Below are 20,730 nucleotides of genomic sequence, written 5' to 3' on the forward strand. Positions count from 1 at the left end.
TTGAATTAAAATAAAACAGAATAAAGGAAATTAAAAATTTCTAATCTGCATAGCGTTACCCCAAATGGCGTAGAAAAATTCACGCATTTGCGTTACTGTAACTGGCGTTTAAAATTCATGCATGCTCATTGAGTTCTGATTGTTTACAACTATTATCAACGGATGATTCTTGATTTAAATTATTTTTAGGTTAGTTGTATGCTTTTGCAATTAAATTGTATTTATGTTAGTTATATATTTTTTGTATATGCATATGGTTTTAAGTGCATTGTTTTTTAAGTAGTTTTTTTTTTATTTGTTTTCAACCTATTATTTTAAACGATTCGGTTTATTTTCTTAGTGTTTGATGCATTTAAAATTAAACTGTTAATTAATAGACCTGCTTATGATGAATCTGAAAAAATTTTGTTGACAAATTCTTGAGTTATTACATAGATTAAGAAAAATATTCTTTAGTGTCCATAAAGTTTAAACGCTTAGTGACTCTGTTTTCAGTATATATATAAATCAAATTAGAAAATTGCTGTATCCCAAAATGATTAGAAAACACAAACACAGTAAAAAAAGAATTATGTTTCAAAACATGCTTTATTCCTCAATTACTTATATTTACAGTTTCATTTTTATATAATATAAATTTCTCTATATTTACAGGCGTAAAAATAGACACTTTTAACAAACTTTCTTTCTTGAAAACACACCTGTTGAATTTTAATCTTTCGAGACAATGTTATTTTTACAGCATCGAGATGTTGTTACAGAAAACGTATAAAATTTTACTTATTTGAGGACAGACAACATACTGAAATATTCAAAATGTGTACAAGTTCATATTTAGATGAATCAAATTTATAAGATGTTTTTATCAACCAAAAAAATATTATATATATATATATATGAAATTTTAATATGTTAAATATTATGTATATATTTAATATTAATTTGTACATAAATTTTTATATGTACTGCAGAAGATTGTGATATAAGGATATATGATTTTAAATTCAACTTAGAGTCAAATAGCCAACATAAGAAAGGGAGGGAAAAAAACTTTCTTCAGATATAACTATTTCTAAAATTGTAATATTGAAAAAAAATTTCAAATCTGAAAAAAATTCACTTCTACTTCTACATTTTTTAAAAAATAAATAACATAAGCTTTGTTTAAAAATTAAATCTAAAATAATCTTTATAACACATTAGGCAATTCCATTTAGTCTTTTGTTCCATTTATTTCAAGAGTAAAAAAAACTTGGACTCGGAAGTCTTTTTCTTTTGAAACAAATTACATAACTTTTTTTGGGGGAAATAAAATTATATTATATATATTTTATAAGAAAAACAATATAATTTTAAATGGTAGAATTATAATAATATTCAACATTTGTATAGATCTACATAAAATTTGTTTCCTTCAGAACAAATAATTACCTTCTAAGACATATATTAAGGCATAACAAATAGCTTTGTCAAGAAAATTTGTATTTATTAGAATTTTTCAAATGGAACAAACATATAAACTTTATAATCAGAACTAGTAATTAGAATTTTGGATAAAATAATTTAATTCGCAAATATCTTTCTACCATTTCGAAATATTGAGAAACATCAACTACAATACTTTTCAAAGTTAAACACTTTTGAAAGAGATTGAATAGATATTTTCAAAGGCAAATATATTTTTTTAATATACATCATTTCATCACAACATGGATATTTCACGAGAGATTAATATTATTTTCATACATTTTGCATCAGTCGTTTTAAATGATAATTTTTAACGAGATTCAATACTGCAAACTGACTGTAAAAACAAAAAATGTCACATTTAAAATAAGTGTACTGCATTTTTCCTTTGAGTACACAAACCATATAAACAAAAGCAACAAAATTTCAACTAAAAGCACGCGTTGACAGAATTCAGTACAAATGGTTTAGTTATTTAACTGAAAACGAAATTTCGTTATGAAGTATTTGGTTTCTAAAACATTAAAAATCACATAGAAATTCTCTTACTTCACAAAGGTTTTTTTTTAGCCTAGTTGAATAAACAACTGATGAATATTTTGGTCCACAACTTCATGAATGATTATCATTCCTTCTCCCCATCAGACCTGATTGCACAGGAGATAGATCTGTAAAGCTTGGATGCCATAAAACAAGCCAGGTAGCTTTTGACACCCACCTACATGTACGAATAAGCAAATTTGTAGTAATCAGTATAAGCTAACACATTGCTCGAAGCGTACGCATTAAAGAAGTCAGTGAAGTCGCTAGCGCAGTCGCTCTTTGCATCAAAGTACTCATTTCCGGTTGATCTACTTTGTTACCAAACACTTTCTGAGCAGCTTCCACGGTATAAAAGTACGCCAAAGCAACTTCTTTCAACTTTTCTACAAGGTAAACGACCGGTTCGCTTGGCGAGCTTCTTAGGACGATGAGTTCGCCAATGGCTGTCATCCGGTTCAACAAAGCAACACATATGGCCATGTTCTCTATCATCTTATCTGACGACTCCATTGCACTTTTGACAAACAGTTTGGAGGATGTCACGAACTGCCGGGACTCGTTCACCAAGGCATCTTTGGCAGCTGACAATTTTTCTCTGTCCTCGGCGATCACTGTGATTTTGGATGGAAAGACTTTCTTCAGATGGGCCACCATAGCGGATATGTCCTTCTGAGCTTGCTGGAAAGGACTGCAGAAAGTACCGTCAATTAACTGCCCTCTACTGCTGAGGCCATTCATCTGTCCGTTGGTAGGGTATGGAGTCTTTTGCAGTTTAATGTCTTTTGTGCTGACGCCCGGGCCTTCGTGTCTTTCGCTGGGTGGGAGGAGGTATTTCATGGTCGTTCCATTTGGTTGTCTTGTTTGGAGCGGCGGTAGCTGTTTGCATGTAGTGCCATTTTCGGTTGGAGAATCAGCATGGTGGTTTTTGGTTGCGCTCTCAGAATGTTTGAGACTCCGAGTTAGAACATTACCACGGAGGGGGCCTCGGTTGAAAGATCTTCGAAGACGGTTCTGAAAGATAAAGGAAAAGATGTTCAATCGATATTACGTGCAATAAAAATATAAAAGCCATGAAATATTTCAAGAAAATATTGCTAAAATAGATGTGCAGGCAAATGCTTATTTATATTCTGAATGAATCTGTAAGCAGTTTTATGGATTAATGTTGAAAACGTTTGAATTTATTTTTTTCCCTACCAGGTGGACAGCAGATATTGTGAAGCCATTATTTTTTCTGAACATCTGAAATAACGTTAAACTTACATTATAAAGTTGGTGAAAACCGCCATGCGTTTAAATATAAAACCTCTGAATTTTATTATAATCTTAAATTCGTATGATATACACGCTGCCCACTCTAATTGTAGCCCAATAGATAATTCCTAAATCCCGAGAGTAATCCCAGGAGAAAAAAATTCCCTAAAACCACAAGGTGTTATGTTTTATATTGTTTGAGTTACTAAAAGTCCTACTAAAAAAAAAAATCGCGATTCTTAATCAATTTCTCTGTCTCTTTAGTTATATACTCCTGACGCACTAACATTTTAAATAAACAAAAAATATTACTCTTCAACAATCAAAACTATTTAACTATAAAATTTTGCATTTCATTATTTTAGTAAAATCTATGGCCATCTCAATGAATTAATGTATATCAATTGGTGGATCTTATTCGAGATAGTAGGGATTTTTTTTTTTTAAATATTAGTATGTCGAGAACATTTAGCTAAATATGATTAATAAATTTTAAAAAGCTGTATATAATTTAAATTTTGTAATTTTTTTAGTAGTCCAATTGATTTAAACAGTATAAAATATAATTTTTCACAACATTTTTCTAATGCAAAGTATACGCTCAAGGATGGAAATCAGCTAATGGACTTTATTTACAATATTTCCACTTTAAATGATTATTCTCTAACTTTACATTTAGTTCGGTACCATACATTCAAAATACAATTAAAAAAAAAAAAATTACCTGTCGCATAGAAGAATTAAATGGCGAGAAAGAATTAAGTCCATTCTGCTCGGGTTCTAGTTCGTCATCTTTCGAGCTTTCCAGATCAACAATGTTGGTCCAAGAGACGGACCGAACCATGCTTTGCGGCACTGGATCGAAATTCTCGCTCAGCAAATTATCACAGCTTCCAGTTTGAGGCACATTCTCATTAGAGGGGAGATTCAGTCTTCCAGACTCCTGACCAACAGAGTCCAGCAAGATGACCGAGCTGTCCGAACTAGTCGTGGACGAAGGCGAGGTGATGGACAAAGGAGATGTGGCATCATCCACACACGAGGTCTTCAAAGTAGCTGGCACCGGTAGGCCGTTTAGTGTTGTCTTGCTACGGAGTGGTATCTCGGGAGGTGACCTTTCCAAACCACCTATGGATTCGCTGTTGGACGGATGGTCCCAGGAGGGAGCGGCATTCCACAGACCATCCACGTCATCGCTGACGACGGTGTCGCTGTACGATGTCAAAGATGACGTCAGTGTATCGTAGCCAGACGAATCCCCACTATGGGATCCAGTATCAAATTCCAGGGGATAACACGTCTGATCCAGCAGTTTGAATTCAGGTCCTAAATCTTTGAAGCTAATTTCTGAATCTTCTCTCTGGAAGAGGTTTTTGATGTCTTCCGCGGCTGCCATGAAGCGGGCAATGACTTCGTTTTGGGCCTCTGTGCTGGGACTAGAACTGGGTGGGGGAGGGATTATGTAGGCGGACAGGTCTTCGTTGGACACGGGGCTGGTGCTCAGGACTCCTTCAGGAGGAGGAGGGATTGTGAGGGTAGCTATCAGGGAATCAATACTGTCGATTTTGAGACCTCCGTTGCCAATACATGAACCATTGGCAACCGCTTGATTAGGGTCTCGTTCGGCACCTGTTGAAATGACAAGAGCTCATTTAAAACAGAAAAGAACATGCATTGCAATGTTACAAGATTTATCCAAAGATTAAATTCTCAATGAATATAAGCAGAAAAAATAATTTCATTCATTGATATATTGAAGCAGGTAAGAAGTCATTAATATATATATATATATATATATATATATTTTCAATATTTATCACTGAGATGAGTAACTTGCCATGCCGAGATAACGGTTTTTACTTTTATAAGAAGTCACTGATATCATCAAAAAACCGTCTTCAAGATTTTAATGAGTTCAAGCAGTGATATTTTAATATAATATATAATTATATAAAATGAATTATATAAATGAAGTTGTTCAGAATAGAACACGCTTCTCACTATCACTTGGCGTTTTCCTCATAACTAAAGGACGCTTTATAGCATTCCCATTCATGCTGGAACGTTAAGCAGAAATTAGAAATAAAATTTGCAAGTTAAGAACATGCACTTTATTTTCTACTCTAATGTTCTATGCCATGTGAACCATAACGCACTGTATGGGCAATAGTTTTTTATATACATTTTTAATTTAAAGAAATGTGTTTAGTTTTAATATGTTTAAGCTTCATTCTTTTTAGGTGATTTGACAGCAGCTAACTACATATTGCAGTGAAAAACCCGAGGTTCGTGGAATGGCAGAAAAAGTAAACCTAATTTGATAGTCATAATATTTGAATAATATGCCAGCTAATTCTAATTGTTATTTTTAAATTCCCTTTCCCATCGATTATCCAAATCTGTGGTTCGAATAAATCTCAATAATTGACAGAATTCTACTATACTACTGTGTTGTAGAAGTCTAGCCCTGAAGAATGTTTAATTTGGACCTTTATCATCATTGACCAAAAAGGAGTTACTTGAAGTGTAAGAAAATATAGAAAACAATGGAAACGAGATCATATCTATATAACATGCGACCCTAACACACCTCAGCAGATACCTTAAAGAAGGCATATTATGCAAGGAGCTGAACATAGGTAAGTATTTTGTGAATCATTTTGTTTTGACATTTCTGATCGGTACTATGTTTTGTGGGCTAAAAAATTAATCGTAAATTTAACTGAATAGAATGACTAATAGTCTACCGTTTCAGTGATTACATTAATAATATATAAACAGATATGCCAATTGGTGCAAGCAATTATATACAGATATTCAAAATAATTGCAATGGCTACAAACGCCATAGTTTCCTAGAAAATAAATTGTAATGTCATACAAAAATAAACTTTGTTTATGTAAGTAACGGCTGCTCTGTTCCGACTTCCTTTCATCACACAAATAGCATCTGTGTGGTTTCATGCCAGACACTGTAAAATATGTTTACAGTCACTGTTGTACATTCTATAACCACATGTTCAAAGATGAAGAGCAAGCTATCTAAATATTTTAACATTACATCTTTCATTTTCATATGATAGAGATACATCACAAACTCTTTTACCTGCAGCAGCGAACGAACAGAAGATTCGGATAGAGAAAGTTTATATGATTTGAAATAGATAAGCACACGGATGTGACATGTGTGATCAAGAGAATTACTATAGAGCAATCGTTACATGCATGAATAACACTTTAAGCTTCCTTCTGTGTTATATTTACATTTTTCCATCACATTGCCATTGACAAGGCAGTTATAGTCCTTTATTCAAAACAACAGTGTCGTTTATAATGTCCCAAATTTTTTAGACATTTGCAATCCATTATCTGCCATCTATTGGCGGTTGGAAAACTTTCTTTGGTGGATAAAGCTCTTTTAAAAAATGTTGCATACTTAAATAATTACATGATTGAAATTTTAAATCTGATGTAATGGTTCTTTCTATGGTAAGCCATGTAAAAGTTGGATTTATTTAAGCGATAGGAAACGAAGTGTGATCTCCTAGACGTATATGCTTATTAGGGCTGGAAAGGTTAAAATATAGTTACGGTAGCACAAAAGGAGTTGGAATGTTTTAGCCTCTTGCTGCATTTTAATTTAACCTATAATTATGAAAAATCATTAAGCAAAATTATGCCTGTTGAAATTATAATGACTAATTTACCGTTCTCAGCAACTAGCAGAAATCACGTGATTGGATCCTGTAATAACTCAGTGAGGTACACTTTAATCTCCTTACTGCAATAAAAAATAAACGAAGAATGGATTCCGGTTTTTCCATACCTGGAACGAATCCTTTTCCAATCCATTAAATGCAGAAATGAATACAGATCTATGACTACATGGTAGGAATATGCAAAATCTTATTTGTCTAAATCGTTAAGATTTTGAAATATAGTATTCACATAAACATGAAGACTGACAGACGGTCGATTACTTGATAGATTGATTCATATACAAATTAAAATTTCATTTAACTACCTATTTTTGTTTATGAGTTATCGTTTTCAGAGACCAACATAATTCCAAAAAGTGTGGATTCGGTTAGGTAAAAAAAATAACGAAAATTTGACGAGTCTGAAGGATGACTCTTTTTATCAATAATAATGTTTTTCCTGCCACATACACAAAAATGAACTTCTGTTATCCAGGATTTCATATTAATCACTAGCCGCCTTTGGCGACCAGCCGACTCGCCAACTTAATATTCGTTAAAATTTTAATAATTAAATATATTATGCAATTCCTACTTTAATAGCTTCTTCATCAAAATATTTTAAAACTTCAAATTTTGATAATCATATAATTCACTCATAATATTATAAAGACCTTCAGTCATAACATAATATGTATCTCTCTAATTTTCTATTAGCTCCCATAGAATTTATGCTTTAAATTCTAAGGGAGCTAACAGAAAATTAGATACATATTATGTTATAACTGAAGGGAAATGAATAATTTGCAATTAATATAATATTTTTTTTAGATAATATGATTACTGAAAAACAGAGGCACTGAATTGAGTTTAATATCTCAACTGAGCACTGTTTATGGGCACTGTTAATTTATGTAATAACTAAAGAATTTGTCAACAAAATTTTCTCAGATTCATCATGAGCAAATCGATTCATTAACAATGTTTAGTTTTAAATGCATCAAATAAATAGAATCGTTTAAAATAATCGATCGAAAACAGGTTAAAAAAACTACTTAAACAATAATGTACTATGAACATATACAAAATACAATTTAATTACTAAAGCTTACAACTAACCTAAAAATAATTAAATCAAGTCCGCATCCGTTGATGATAGTCGTCAACAATCAGAACACAATGCGCATGCACGAATTTTTCTACGCCAGTTGGGGTAACGCTATGCAAATTAGAAATTTTTAATTTCCTTTATTCTGTTATATTTTAATTCAAAAGTACTTCAGAATGAATCTGAAAGACCGATTCATTAACAATGTTTAATTTTAAACGCATGAAACATTAAGAAAATAAACAGAATCGTTTGGAATAATCGGTCGAAAAATATTAACCCTAGCCTCATTGGTGTTGGAAAAAAAAAAACTGAAGCTTTACTTATTTGGCGGTGGGAAAATGAAAAGATTTTTTTGGTGGGAAAGTTAGATTTTAATTAATAATTAAAATTCCAATTCAAAATTCAAAAAAAGTGACACCAGGTGCATATTTCCGACCTCCAAGGTATACATGTACCAAATTTGGTAGCTGTAGGTCAAACAGTCTGGCCTGTAGAGCGCCAACACACACCCATTGAGCTTTATATAAGTATAGATTACAATATCCCATAGTAAACATATCAAATTTTTACAAGCAATAAATTATCTTTCCCATATGCAAAAAGCAATTCTCACTACATATAGGATGGGCCCCATCCATATTATCTACAACAGATGTAAAGAAAACGAGCAGTCTTTCTTCTAGAAGACAGTCTACACGACACCAAAACTTTCCGATCTAGTAACATAATATAATTCATTAACTATCGATTAAAGATCCATTTGTAAGCTGCCATTCTGAGAGCAAGGAATAATATGGTGCTAGGTTCTGCGCGACATATTTAGCAACAATGCTGAATGAGCTAGTCACATAGTAGCTTGTTTCATCACTGAGAATCCTAGAAATTACTTTTTGAAAACGAAATAAATACTATGCCAGACAATTCCACAAAACGTGGCAACATATGCTTTGCCAGGAGAATGACGATCCCCAGATGAATCCTGTGGATAATGGGGTTATATGGCCATAACAGCACTATTAAGGAGAATAAATAAATCACAATTACCTCCACTCATTTCTCGAGTAAAAGCTTCACAGTTTTCAAGATTCTTGTAAAGAGCTCCAAGGAATTCATCTGGAGGAGTCTCCAGCCTGGAAGCACCTTCCATCGAAGTTTCTGTCTCTGGTGTAACAGGAGGAGGGATCATGGTCAAGTCGATAATATCTGGGTCCAAGCAGATTGTCTCTTCCGCGAAAGGAAGCTCCTCCTCTGCCTGCAGATGCTTCAGGATATCCAAGATATTATTCCCTGAACTGAGGTTCGGCAGCAGGTCAGGACTGTGCAACCCAAAGCTGGAGTCTCGACGAATCATCGGATGTGGGGTATTGATGGAATTCCGGATCGGTACAGAGCGATGCAGAGGGCTCTCGTTCGGAGTACTATCCGTATCGCTCTCCGATGGAGATATGTCTTCGTCAATGACTTCTTTCATTCGGATCTCTTGTTTGGAGTCTGGCTGAGACAATAGCACCAGGGAGTCGGCTGCCTTGAGATTGGACTGCTCGGCGTGGCTGCCATCTGAGAGGTAGGATTCTGCCTCAGTGAGGATATGATTCATTTCAGATATCCTCTGAATGACCTCGTCGTTTTTGGCTTCATAGACGTCGACGTCTATGTCCCCAGAGCTGTCTTCGAGGAGCTCCATGGATATGACGGTCTGGTAATCTATGCCAGGATGCCGTTCGTCTATCATGGTGCGATGGGGTTTCAGCCTGCGGGAATCTTCTCGCGCAAATGCTTTTGCATCTTGTGAAGCTTGAGATTCAAGTGCAGTTTCATTCATGTTATGGTCTACTGGTGTTGGGGAGGGTGGCCTTGCAGGTCTCTGCTTGGGAGAGCTTTTGGGCATCTAGAAATCAAAATAATCCATGTTATAATGGACAAACACACACACACACACAAAAAAATGAATACACAATAAGTCAGAACATCACACTAGATTCGTTTTTAGGGAAAAGAATGTTTAACTATAAAAATAGACAAAGAAACTTATAGCCCTGTCCAATCACTTCTCAGCTACTATCCAATGGCTTATATGATAAACAGGTATACAAATATTTGGTTAAAAATAATACATTTAGATTTCTTTTTCGTTGTTTTGCTATAATCTCTAGAGACATCTTTAATAGAATGTGCCATAAATATTGACAAATTTTGCTAATATTCATAGTATAGTTAATACTAAATATTGACCTTAATCCATATTTAAATGTAATAGAAATTTTTAGATATCACCTAAAAATATAATTAAAGAAAAGCATGTTAGTTCTTGATAGAATATAAGAAAAAATGCTTCTTAAGAGCAAACTGTTTGTCTAAAATTTCTTTACAGCTCTGATTGCTAAATTAAGTGATTTTTAGTCGATTTACAATAATACTTTTTTCCGTTATTTTTAAATTTTAACCCTTTGTGCTTGGACAGTGACTCTCACTCACTTTTCAAGACAGTGCATCATTTTAACATTTTATTTTTTTATTTTAATTGTTAAAAATACCTACCAAATGTTAAGAAGAATGTGGAATATAATTCGGAAAAACATAAATTAAAACAATTATACATATATTTATTTTTCAGAGCAGTGAACAAATATGCATCAAATTACTTTTCCAAGAGCAAAGGGCTAAATTATAAAAACTTTTAAAAAATATGAAAATGTTTTCACTTGTTGGTTAGTATTAGTAATAAATTAAATAAGTTCAATTGCTATAAAAATAAAATTTTCAAAAATATTATCTTTTATACAATTGGGGGGGGTGGAGGTCATAAAGGGATGGAATTTATAATAGTGTATGATTGTTATATTAAATGATATTTAGTTCTCGCTAAATGAATAGCAATATTAAATGAAAATTCCAACATACTGATTCAATGACATTGAAATCATTCTAATTTTAGCTTTGATGCAAAAATAATGTGCTATATGATTGAATAAATAATAACACTCTAAAGACATTATAACAGAAAGATTTTTAAAAATTAAACTGAAGGGCAGAATCTTAATATAATCTGTAAACCGTGTACACTTTATTAATATTTTGTTTCCTCTTATAATATTATTAATTCCCTCAAACTACTCAATTAATAAATCTTCAATTATAAAACACTTATAATTGAAGTAGAAATGGATTATGTCTTTGAAGACCATACATCATTTTAGCTTAAATTTAAATTAACATCCTATTTTAAAACTGCATGAGAGTTACTTTGAATTTGCCCTTGTAATTTCAAATGAACTTTAATGAGATAATAAAGATGCTATTAGTGCTAGCAATCCTTTCTCCAAACTTCCCTACCAAACCATTAAAAGGAAGTTCAATATTCAACAAATTAAACATATAGTAAGTTATACACACAATAGATAATGTATAAAATGAAAATCTGGTATTAGGCCACTAAGGGTCATAGCACAATCCACATTTTGGTGTAAACTAATGTACTCACTCCCCATATAGGTCATATGAGAAGTTGACATAAATATTTTCAAAAAGCTTCTGTTAGTCTATATCACACCATAAATTAATGTCATGCTTCATTTTGTTTCAATAAAATAATTATTTCATACAAAAGAGCACATACCTCTACTGGTGTGTAATTTGGAGGCATGACAGCCAAGTCCATTGTACGCAGACCAGGTTTTCCAGTAGAGTTAGGGTAGCTCCAAGGGGCTTCTCTGACTACATGACGACTATGGAAAGTAGGAACTGCAAACAAAAAAAATAATTTATAATCATACTAAAAGAATTAATGCATTTGTTAAACATTGTTAAGTAAGATTCAAATCTGTTTTAATTATCTTATATAATTTGTTTCATATTTATTACTATTGTAATCAGGAAAGCAGCCTATTTATACCTGTAATAATTATGCTCCTTTTTTAATTAATACTTAAAAACAATTGCGTCAGAAGTATTCCTTTTATAAATGTTTTTACAGGCATTCACATTTTTTTTTTCCATACTGAATTTAACTTTCAATTATCACACTTTATTTTTGTATTAATGAGGTGATTTAAATGTTTCAATTAAATCATTTTTACCATTAATTTAGAAGTTCACAAATTTCCTTTTTTTTTTTGTTTGTTTGTTTATTTCTGTATTATGTTATTTAAATATAAAATTCAAACAAAAGGAGTAACTAAAAATTTAAAAACATCTTCAATGGTTGATTACTTTATATAAATACTTTGACAAATTCATACTATAAGAGATGGATTGCAGAATCAAGTGATAAAAAAAAAAAAATTGTAGGTAAATTGAACTTGCTTTATATTATGTGTTACATATCTGCTTGTTAACCTTTCATAAACTTTTGTAGTTAATATAAATGCTATATCAATAATTTTATTTTGCTGACTAACATAATAAGCAACAACATATTTGCAATTATTATTGCACATAAGTAATATCCAGCCTATAGAGTTTTATTAGTTCAGAATATCCCTAATTGTAGAAAATTAACATAGAATTTTTAGAAGCATAAAATAATTCAGAAATTTTAGCCATAATTATGATTGCATTCAATTATAAAATACACAATTTACTATAATAAAAAATTGATATGCATAATTGAGTAGTTGGAATATTTTTATTAAAATCACAAGTAAAAACTCAAAAATTTTAGATCAGTAAAAAGAAAACTTACTGCCTTAAAATTTTTTATAAATACCTGGTTCAGGTTGCCAAGAATTGCAGCTATTGATATGCACAGGCAGTTCTCGTTCTGTAAATAGCCTATAATAACCTTTAAGTAGTAAAATGAACTCATCAGCATCTTTTTCTTCCATACTGAAAGTGTAAATCTGAAAGAAAAAAAATCATATATAAAATATTTAATGCCCTATTTTAACTTTAATAAATCTAATGATTTATCATTTCTTTTAATATTCAACTAGTAAATTACATTTAGATTTAAATCAGAAGGAATAAGATTATGAGTTACATTTTTTTTTTTTAATTGGCCAGAAATAATATTCTAGGAAAGAAAAGGAAATACAATTATTAAAATATATTTCATGAATTATAGACATTTTACCTTTTTAAAATTCGATTATTTCCCAAAACATTTAAATAATTTATAATGTCTTTTAAAGAATTAAATACATTATTTTCTATATATTAATATTGTATTTTAAAGAATAATGAGATAACAGACTTGATTAATCTCATTTCTAAACTAATGACACATTTCATTAACAAGCATGAATTAGTTAATTCTTGTTGATCAAACTGCAATTCAAGGATTTAAAAAAAAATACATTACTTTTTTTGAATCCTTAAAAATAATGCTCAACAACTTCTTCCGTTTTTGAAATAAAATATTGTATTCAATAGCATACAGCTAAACTGTTCTTTTATTTCATAATTAACTATCCACCATCATTTAATTTACAGAATAATTATGTAAATTAATTGATGATAATTATATTGATGTGTTAATTAGATTGATTCATGTCTTATTTTCTGAAATAATTTAATCATGCACTTTAGTAGTAGCAAAATTCAGTTATGCTACTTAACATCCAATTAACCTTTTACCTATTAAAAATAAGTAGGTATTTTAATTGCAAGAGTTGAAAATACAGTAAAAATTATACAAATGATATTGTTCTGTTATTATTTTTTCAAAATGTTTAATTAAAGTGCTTACATATCTGACGGGTAAAAATTTAAGCATTTCTTATATATTTTAAGCATTTTTATTTAAAAAGGGCATTCCTGAATTGACCTTGATAAATAAACTCATATCATATAATATTTAATCACAAACACACAATATGAATTCAATAAATGCAAAATTTATGTAAAGCAAATGGTTAGTTTAAATGGTTCATTTTTAATATATATATATATATTTTTTTTAATTTCCACAAACCTCTTTGAATTAATTCCTAGTATAAATGTACAATATTAAAAGATTTGATGGTTATGAGAATATAGATATATAAGTAATTTCAGAGAACTAATTAAATCAAATTATTTTTATACAAATAAGCAATACAGATAAAACATTGAAAAGGGTTACAATTTTAATTGTACAAATGAAAGAGGGGAGAAATATTAAAAACAATGACTGAATTCTTAAAATTAGATTCACCTGAACTATCTGCAAAATAGGGTGAAGGGATATTTCAGAAGGTATAATCAATAAATATTTCTTAATTAAGAAAATCTGAATAACAAGCTTGTAAAAAAAACATTTTTTATATCTCACAAAATTATGCAATTACTCAAATAAAATTTGAAGACCTGCAAAAACACTAGATACTATCTCTAATAAAGATAATAGGACAAATGGTCAAATCACATGAAAATGCTCTAAAAGCCTGCTTTGCATGAAATCGTAATATATATGACAAAGTTGTACGTTAATTGTGAATTTTACAGTAAATCTACCATTAATTGCATAAAGAAAGTTCTCGCACAATCTTATGTACAACTTGCACAGCAGTTGTCTAAAATACCTCAAAAGCTACCTAGTTTTGGAATAGACAGTATCTAATATCTGGAGAATATTTTATCTTCTAGAATCATTAGTTCATCCATGTCCAAAGTTATTTTTATTATAATAGTGTAGATGTAAAGCAATAATAAATACTTCAAAATATCTTCATATTTTTTTTTTTCTAAAATAAGTTATACAAAAAGCAAATCTAAATCTCTTTAAAAAATTTAATTTTGCCAACAAATTTAATACAAAGGCCTTTGAGATACATCTCCATTTCAAGATAAAGGTAAGCTTTTAAACAGAAATATATACAATAAATTTTCAAAAAAACAATAAAAACTGTTCTCATTACACCATGCGTATATTTATTTCATGCAAATACAAAAATTTGTCTTGAAATACATTGACAGCAAAAGTAACACTTACTTGTTTGCCAACGTCTCTTGTTGTAATTTCTAATAGACATGAGTATTCATCTTCCCTCTTTACTTTTACACCTGAGATGTCTTCAATACGGCAAATAGTTACAGGCTGTAAAAAAAAAAAAAAAAAAAAAAATTAAAAACAAGAAATTTAAACCACATATTTATAATTACAGCATATTGCTTATTTTTGATAAGACAAAAGATAAATATTTTTAAAAACAGAATTTAATTAAGATTTATGCCACCAGTCTATTTTCTACTAATAATAATGATAAATGTGTGTTTAAGTCTAGAATTGCCAAACTTGGTAGATAGAAATGTGCAGGTCAGAAAGAATTTTTAACAATTCATAGATTAAAAATTAATCAAAATTGTAATTTTTTTAACTTAATTCAAAAATTATTACAGTAAAAGAATGATTTTTACATACAAAATCTTTTTCAATGATAATAATACTTTTGATATATTTTTTTTTCTACTTTTAATTTTTAAGTATATTTCATAACAACACAATTCATTATTAAAAGGAAACTAATGTCGTTTTCTTTCTTGCTATATTTTTTCCCCAATTGCTGATAACCAAAAACTGGAAATTTAACTTTTGTTCTTTCTCATGTTATGTGCAAAAATTTATTCTCTTATACTGAAATTTACTTAATTTCAAAACTAAGCAAAGGTGAATTTCTTTTTTTTAACGCAGCCAATTTTAAACATTGCTTCAATTTCCTTTGATATAATTATTTGAATGTAGACAAAAACTTAAGAAAGTGCATAGTGAAATGAAGAGAATGGTATAAAGCATCTAAAATAGTATGAGTTATGTATCTATCAAAATTTATTTTTTAAAAATTATATTACTGAGGAAGCTATAAAAACCAAGTTACACAAAATATTTAATTGGAATTTTTAACAAATCTTAACTATAAACTCTTACAAAACAACTGTCTCGCCATGGTTATTATCTTTAAATAAGTCTTATAAATTTGAACCAGAGCCAGATGATAAAGACAATGCCTAAGTTGACATATTTTCCCCAAGTATTGCACAGAAGAGGATACTTCTTCCCTTCCCCATTGAGTTTAATATGGACTAGACCTGCTGCACAACATATCTTTTATAGAACTGAATACTCAATCAACATTTCTAAAACTAAACTGTGGTACATGATCATCACAGCATTAAAAGATGATAAGAAAGATAAAACTAACTTTCTGTTTTTAAACAAAAGCATATGGTTTAAACTTAGCATAGTTAGTTTATGTGACATCTATAAAATGAATAATATAACTAAAGGAAATTTTGATTACAAATAGTATAATGTATTTAATAATAATCAATGAAAGTAACTCTAAGTTTAATTCACTGTGAAAAAGGAATATTCATATTTAAAAAACACAAAAATATATTTTGTAAAATGATCATTTTTTAAACTTAACAATTAGAGACACTTCATGCATAGATATTATACATATATTAACTGCAATAAGAAGTTTAATATGTAAGTAAGTATATTATGCTCATTTATCTACATTTGTACATAATATAGAAATTCACCACAAACAATCTAATGCCATTTTCTAATTCTATATTAAAAAATATAATGTATGATCATGAAATATTGTCAAAAGCTTTAATATATGTGTATCTTCATTTTTGCATTATTTAAGAGTGAAATGAAAAATCTGCAGTTTTACTATTGTCCATTACTGTTTTGTTGATAATTATTTTATACTTTAGTTTTTACCATATGCTTGGGAATCAGTCAAAATTATATTTGCTGACAAACAATAATTTTATGATGATTATTTATAAATTATTTTAGATTTTGTGGTAAATGTGATAACAGTTTTAAAAAAAATCTATTCATAAACAAAATCAAAAAAAAAAAAAAAACAGTGTCTGATTACAGTTTTTCAGAGTTTAGTGAGATCTTTGAATTAGAATGTTTAATTTTTTTTTAAAAAAATTTGCAATGAATTCAATAATTATACAAAATTAACCCTTTCTAGGGCCGTGGGAAGTATGCTTCCCACCAAATTTATCAATCTTTGTATGAAATTATGTAGGTTGGCATAAGTTCCGACACATTTTTTTTAGAAAGACAAAAACTTAGATGCTTTAGTTCTTTCTCTCAGACAAAATGATGTGTCTTGATTTGTTACTTAATTATTAATTAACTAAATTAATAATGAATCAAATTAAATTTATCTAATACGCTAAATGAATCCATTTTCTTATTCTAATTTCAAGCCTAAAAATATTTTAACATAATATGACTAGAAAAAAAATGGCCCTTTAAAGGGTTAAAAGAAAACTTTTTTGATCCTAAAAAAGAAAAAGAAAAAGAGTTTTGAATTAATTTTTAATGATACTAATAAATAATATTCTAATATGTCTATTTTCTTCAAATTATACCACAAAATATAAAAAAAAAAAATTTATCAATCTTTAATTTAAAGTTATAGTATATACATAGTAAAAGCATACAACCTCATAACAATTAAATTTAATGAAAAAAAAACTTAATTTTAGAATAAATTACTTACACTTGTGTTTCGTAGAGAAGAAATTTGGCTTACACCAAATCTTGGGCTCACGAGCAGAGTTGTTTCAGGATTAGAATCCTAACATAAGAAAAAAAATCATTTAAATAGCATGAAAAAACAAAAATTAAGCTATGAAACTTACGAACCAAAAAAAATCACATCAAGTAAATCATAACATTTGATGCAATTAAATATAAGGACAAAAAAAAATATTTATTTGAATTAAACAAAGGTGGATTATAAAATTTTTGAAATATATACACATTATACAACTAAGGTAGAATACAGAAAGTCTTTCCAGTAAATTTACATATAAGATTTCATTAAATTAAAAGTAATTTTAGATTCTAAAACAGCAGAGAAAGGCATTAATTATCTTCTAAAAAAATCTGCATTTATTTGTATAAATACAATTTATAAGATAAAAATGTGATTCATGACACTTAAAAATCAGTTCTGTAAGTGCTGTTTGTGTTTTTTGCATTTTAAGCAAAGAATTCAATTATACGTCTTTAAATATTTTTACAATTATTTTGTTCTCTTAATATTCAAGTTCACATTATCAATACATATTTAACTGAATACTCTTGAATATAAACAATACAATTTTATGATGACTCATGATCAATACATTAAAAAATATTTATAGAATATATTTTTTTAACTTATCTATTTTTGATATTTCAGATATAAAGAAAGTTAAAAAAAAATTCTGATAAACTAAAATCTTGATTTGTGTTTCTTTATGATATTATTTTAAAAGACATGAAATATTTGTTCATGTCAACAACTCTGTTGTTTTCTGTCTTATAAATAACTACATAGCTTTATCTATTGAATCTGGTGTCTATCTGCATTTTAAACTTTCATTAATCTTTAAAGATTTCAAAAAGTCTTGAAATGGTGTCATAAAATATATTTGAATATATGTCAAGATATGCATTTCTAAATAAAAAATATTTTTAAATATATTTTTAAAATAGGTTTTTAAATATTTGTAAAATTACAAAATTCTCAACAACAAAAAGGAATTTAACAAATTTAATTTTCCGATATTCAAATAAATTCTTAGAACAAAGAGGGGGGGGGGGGAAATGACCAATAATTTTCACAATGTTCCAAAACAGAACCATATTAACATTTCAGAGCAATTTTCTTATGCATTAAGAAAATAAGCCTCACAAACGAATTAACAATTAAAGTTAAATAACAGAACTACAATTGTTCAGTAACTTCAATTGAAACATTTTAAAAGTTGCTTTCCATAGTTAATTTTGTTACCTAAAAAGGAAGAATTTTACAGAAACACAAGCAGGCAGTCTTAACAATACACTGCAAGTTGCAAATCATAATTTAAAAAACTTATTGTAAATAAAATGCTTGAAAATGAATAAATCTTATTTACTGATTTATAAAAGAAGAAAGAATTTGTTTCACTTTAAAATTTTTCTTTTGCAATGATTATTATACATTTATGTTTAAATGGAAGAATGTTTGGAGTTTTATAAAATAGGGGCCAGATTTTTCCCACACTGTGAGGAACAAATAGTACTGTAGAGAACTTTAAATAATTTGCTCTAGTCTTAAAAAAATTAGAGAGAAAAAGCTAGACATTTGGAAATTAAAAAAACAACAACATGCAAATGAATAGCTTAAATAGGAAAAATTATAAAATAGGGAAAATTATAATTTCACTAATGATTATGTAAGGAAGATTTTAATTTCACAAATGTGTGTTTGGAATCAACTATTACATAAAGTAAAGCATTTAAATGATGTAAAAAGTAATATAAAAACTTCATTGTCAGGGAAAAGTGGGGAACATACTTCAATTTCATTAAATAGACATTTTTATTTTGAAAAACATTTGATACACATGGGCTTTATATGTAAAATGAGTATTAAGAAGCTTAAAATTATTTAAATAAATTTTTAATTGCACTATTAAAAAGTATCTAATGTTAAAATTTTTATATTTTTAATATTTACAATTCCAAATTTAATGTTAAGAATATTTTAAATGTTAAGCAGTTTCTAAAAAATTATTAAAAATTTAAGAATGAAAAGCAATCAGAAACTCTCCAACCAAAAACAAAAAGATTAACTAAAGTACAAGCTTACGCTGATATTAGTTGCAAAGCACTTAGAACCATAGCTTGGTAATTCACTAATAATTTTAAGATAGTGTAATTTTGCTTGTAATGGTGTTAAATGCTTTTGTCCAGGAGCACACAAGGACTGGTTTTGCTTCAGAAAATGGCCTAGCAATTTTCTTAGCTCTTTCAATTTCATAGTTTCCAAAAGAGATACTGGAACAAATCGTTCAAGTCCACATTCTCGTCTGAAAGAATGAATTAATATGTATAAAAATTACTCTAAGAAGGGATTAGAGAAAATAGCATAACACTTATTGTCAAGAAACTTTTTTAAATACATAAATGAAATAATTAAAAAGAAAAAAAGAGTATTATTTCATAATTATACTTTTCTAAGTTAAAAATATCAATTACAGCAAACCTAAAAATAAATATGATCACAAGAAAAAACCACATTTGTAGCATAGTCACAACAATGTCCATCCCAATGTTTAACAATGTTAAAGATTTTAAATCTATTTCATCTTTTTTATGCTACACTATCATATAATGTAAGTAAAACAAACCAAAGAAATAGTTTACAGTATGCAATCTTTCTTAAAACACTTTTTGGGTTAGATATGACATATAATATACTTTCCCCTATATTGCCGCCCCCATTTTATTGGAGTGTGGGGAGGAGAGAGTAGATACATGATGCACTGTCTTTCTTTTATATTATAGAGTAGATTATCTGTATGCAGAAAAGAAGAATTCCTCAGATTAAAACTTTATTAAAATTAAATTTATTTAATCCTTACACATATAATTTATATTATAAATGACTCACTTATTATAAAACAGCAGTAGTGTTCAATCATTGACTTTTTATTTTACACATTGTGTGCATCATAATATAATGAAAACTGAATACAGATTTGGGATATTTTCCTTTCCACCAACTGAGTGCAAAAATACATACAAATTTGCAATGCTATTCACAAAACCACATACAGAATCTCATTTGTCACATTCATAAAGTTTTTAAGTTATTGTACTCATATACTTATGCATATGTACTTATTATATATATATATATATGTGTATAGACTGAGAGATTGATAATTT

General features: G+C 28.9%; 1 protein-coding gene across 4 annotated transcripts in view; it reads right to left on the minus strand.

Annotated features, from left to right (window-relative positions):
* Positions 1 to 592: 592 nt before the first annotated feature.
* Positions 593 to 20,730, minus strand: part of LOC129956927 (uncharacterized) — a 769,878-nt gene continuing 749,740 nt past the window's right edge. For all 4 annotated transcript variants that reach the window (XM_056068981.1, XM_056068980.1, XM_056068979.1 and 1 more), the window contains 8 exons: positions 19,649 to 19,868; positions 17,528 to 17,605; positions 14,983 to 15,087; positions 12,778 to 12,910; positions 11,689 to 11,813; positions 9,117 to 9,960; positions 3,989 to 4,893; positions 593 to 3,021 (listed from right to left, as the gene is read on the minus strand). In XM_056068981.1, coding sequence (XP_055924956.1) covers positions 2,227 to 3,021; positions 3,989 to 4,893; positions 9,117 to 9,960; positions 11,689 to 11,813; positions 12,778 to 12,910; positions 14,983 to 15,087; positions 17,528 to 17,605; positions 19,649 to 19,868 — 3,205 coding nt within the window. In that variant the 3' untranslated portion in view covers positions 593 to 2,226. The remainder of the gene's footprint in view (positions 3,022 to 3,988; positions 4,894 to 9,116; positions 9,961 to 11,688; positions 11,814 to 12,777; positions 12,911 to 14,982; positions 15,088 to 17,527; positions 17,606 to 19,648; positions 19,869 to 20,730) is intronic.

This window comes from Argiope bruennichi, chromosome 11 (genome assembly GCF_947563725.1).
Source record: "Argiope bruennichi chromosome 11, qqArgBrue1.1, whole genome shotgun sequence".
NCBI classification, from domain to species: Eukaryota; Metazoa; Arthropoda; class Arachnida; order Araneae; family Araneidae; genus Argiope; species Argiope bruennichi.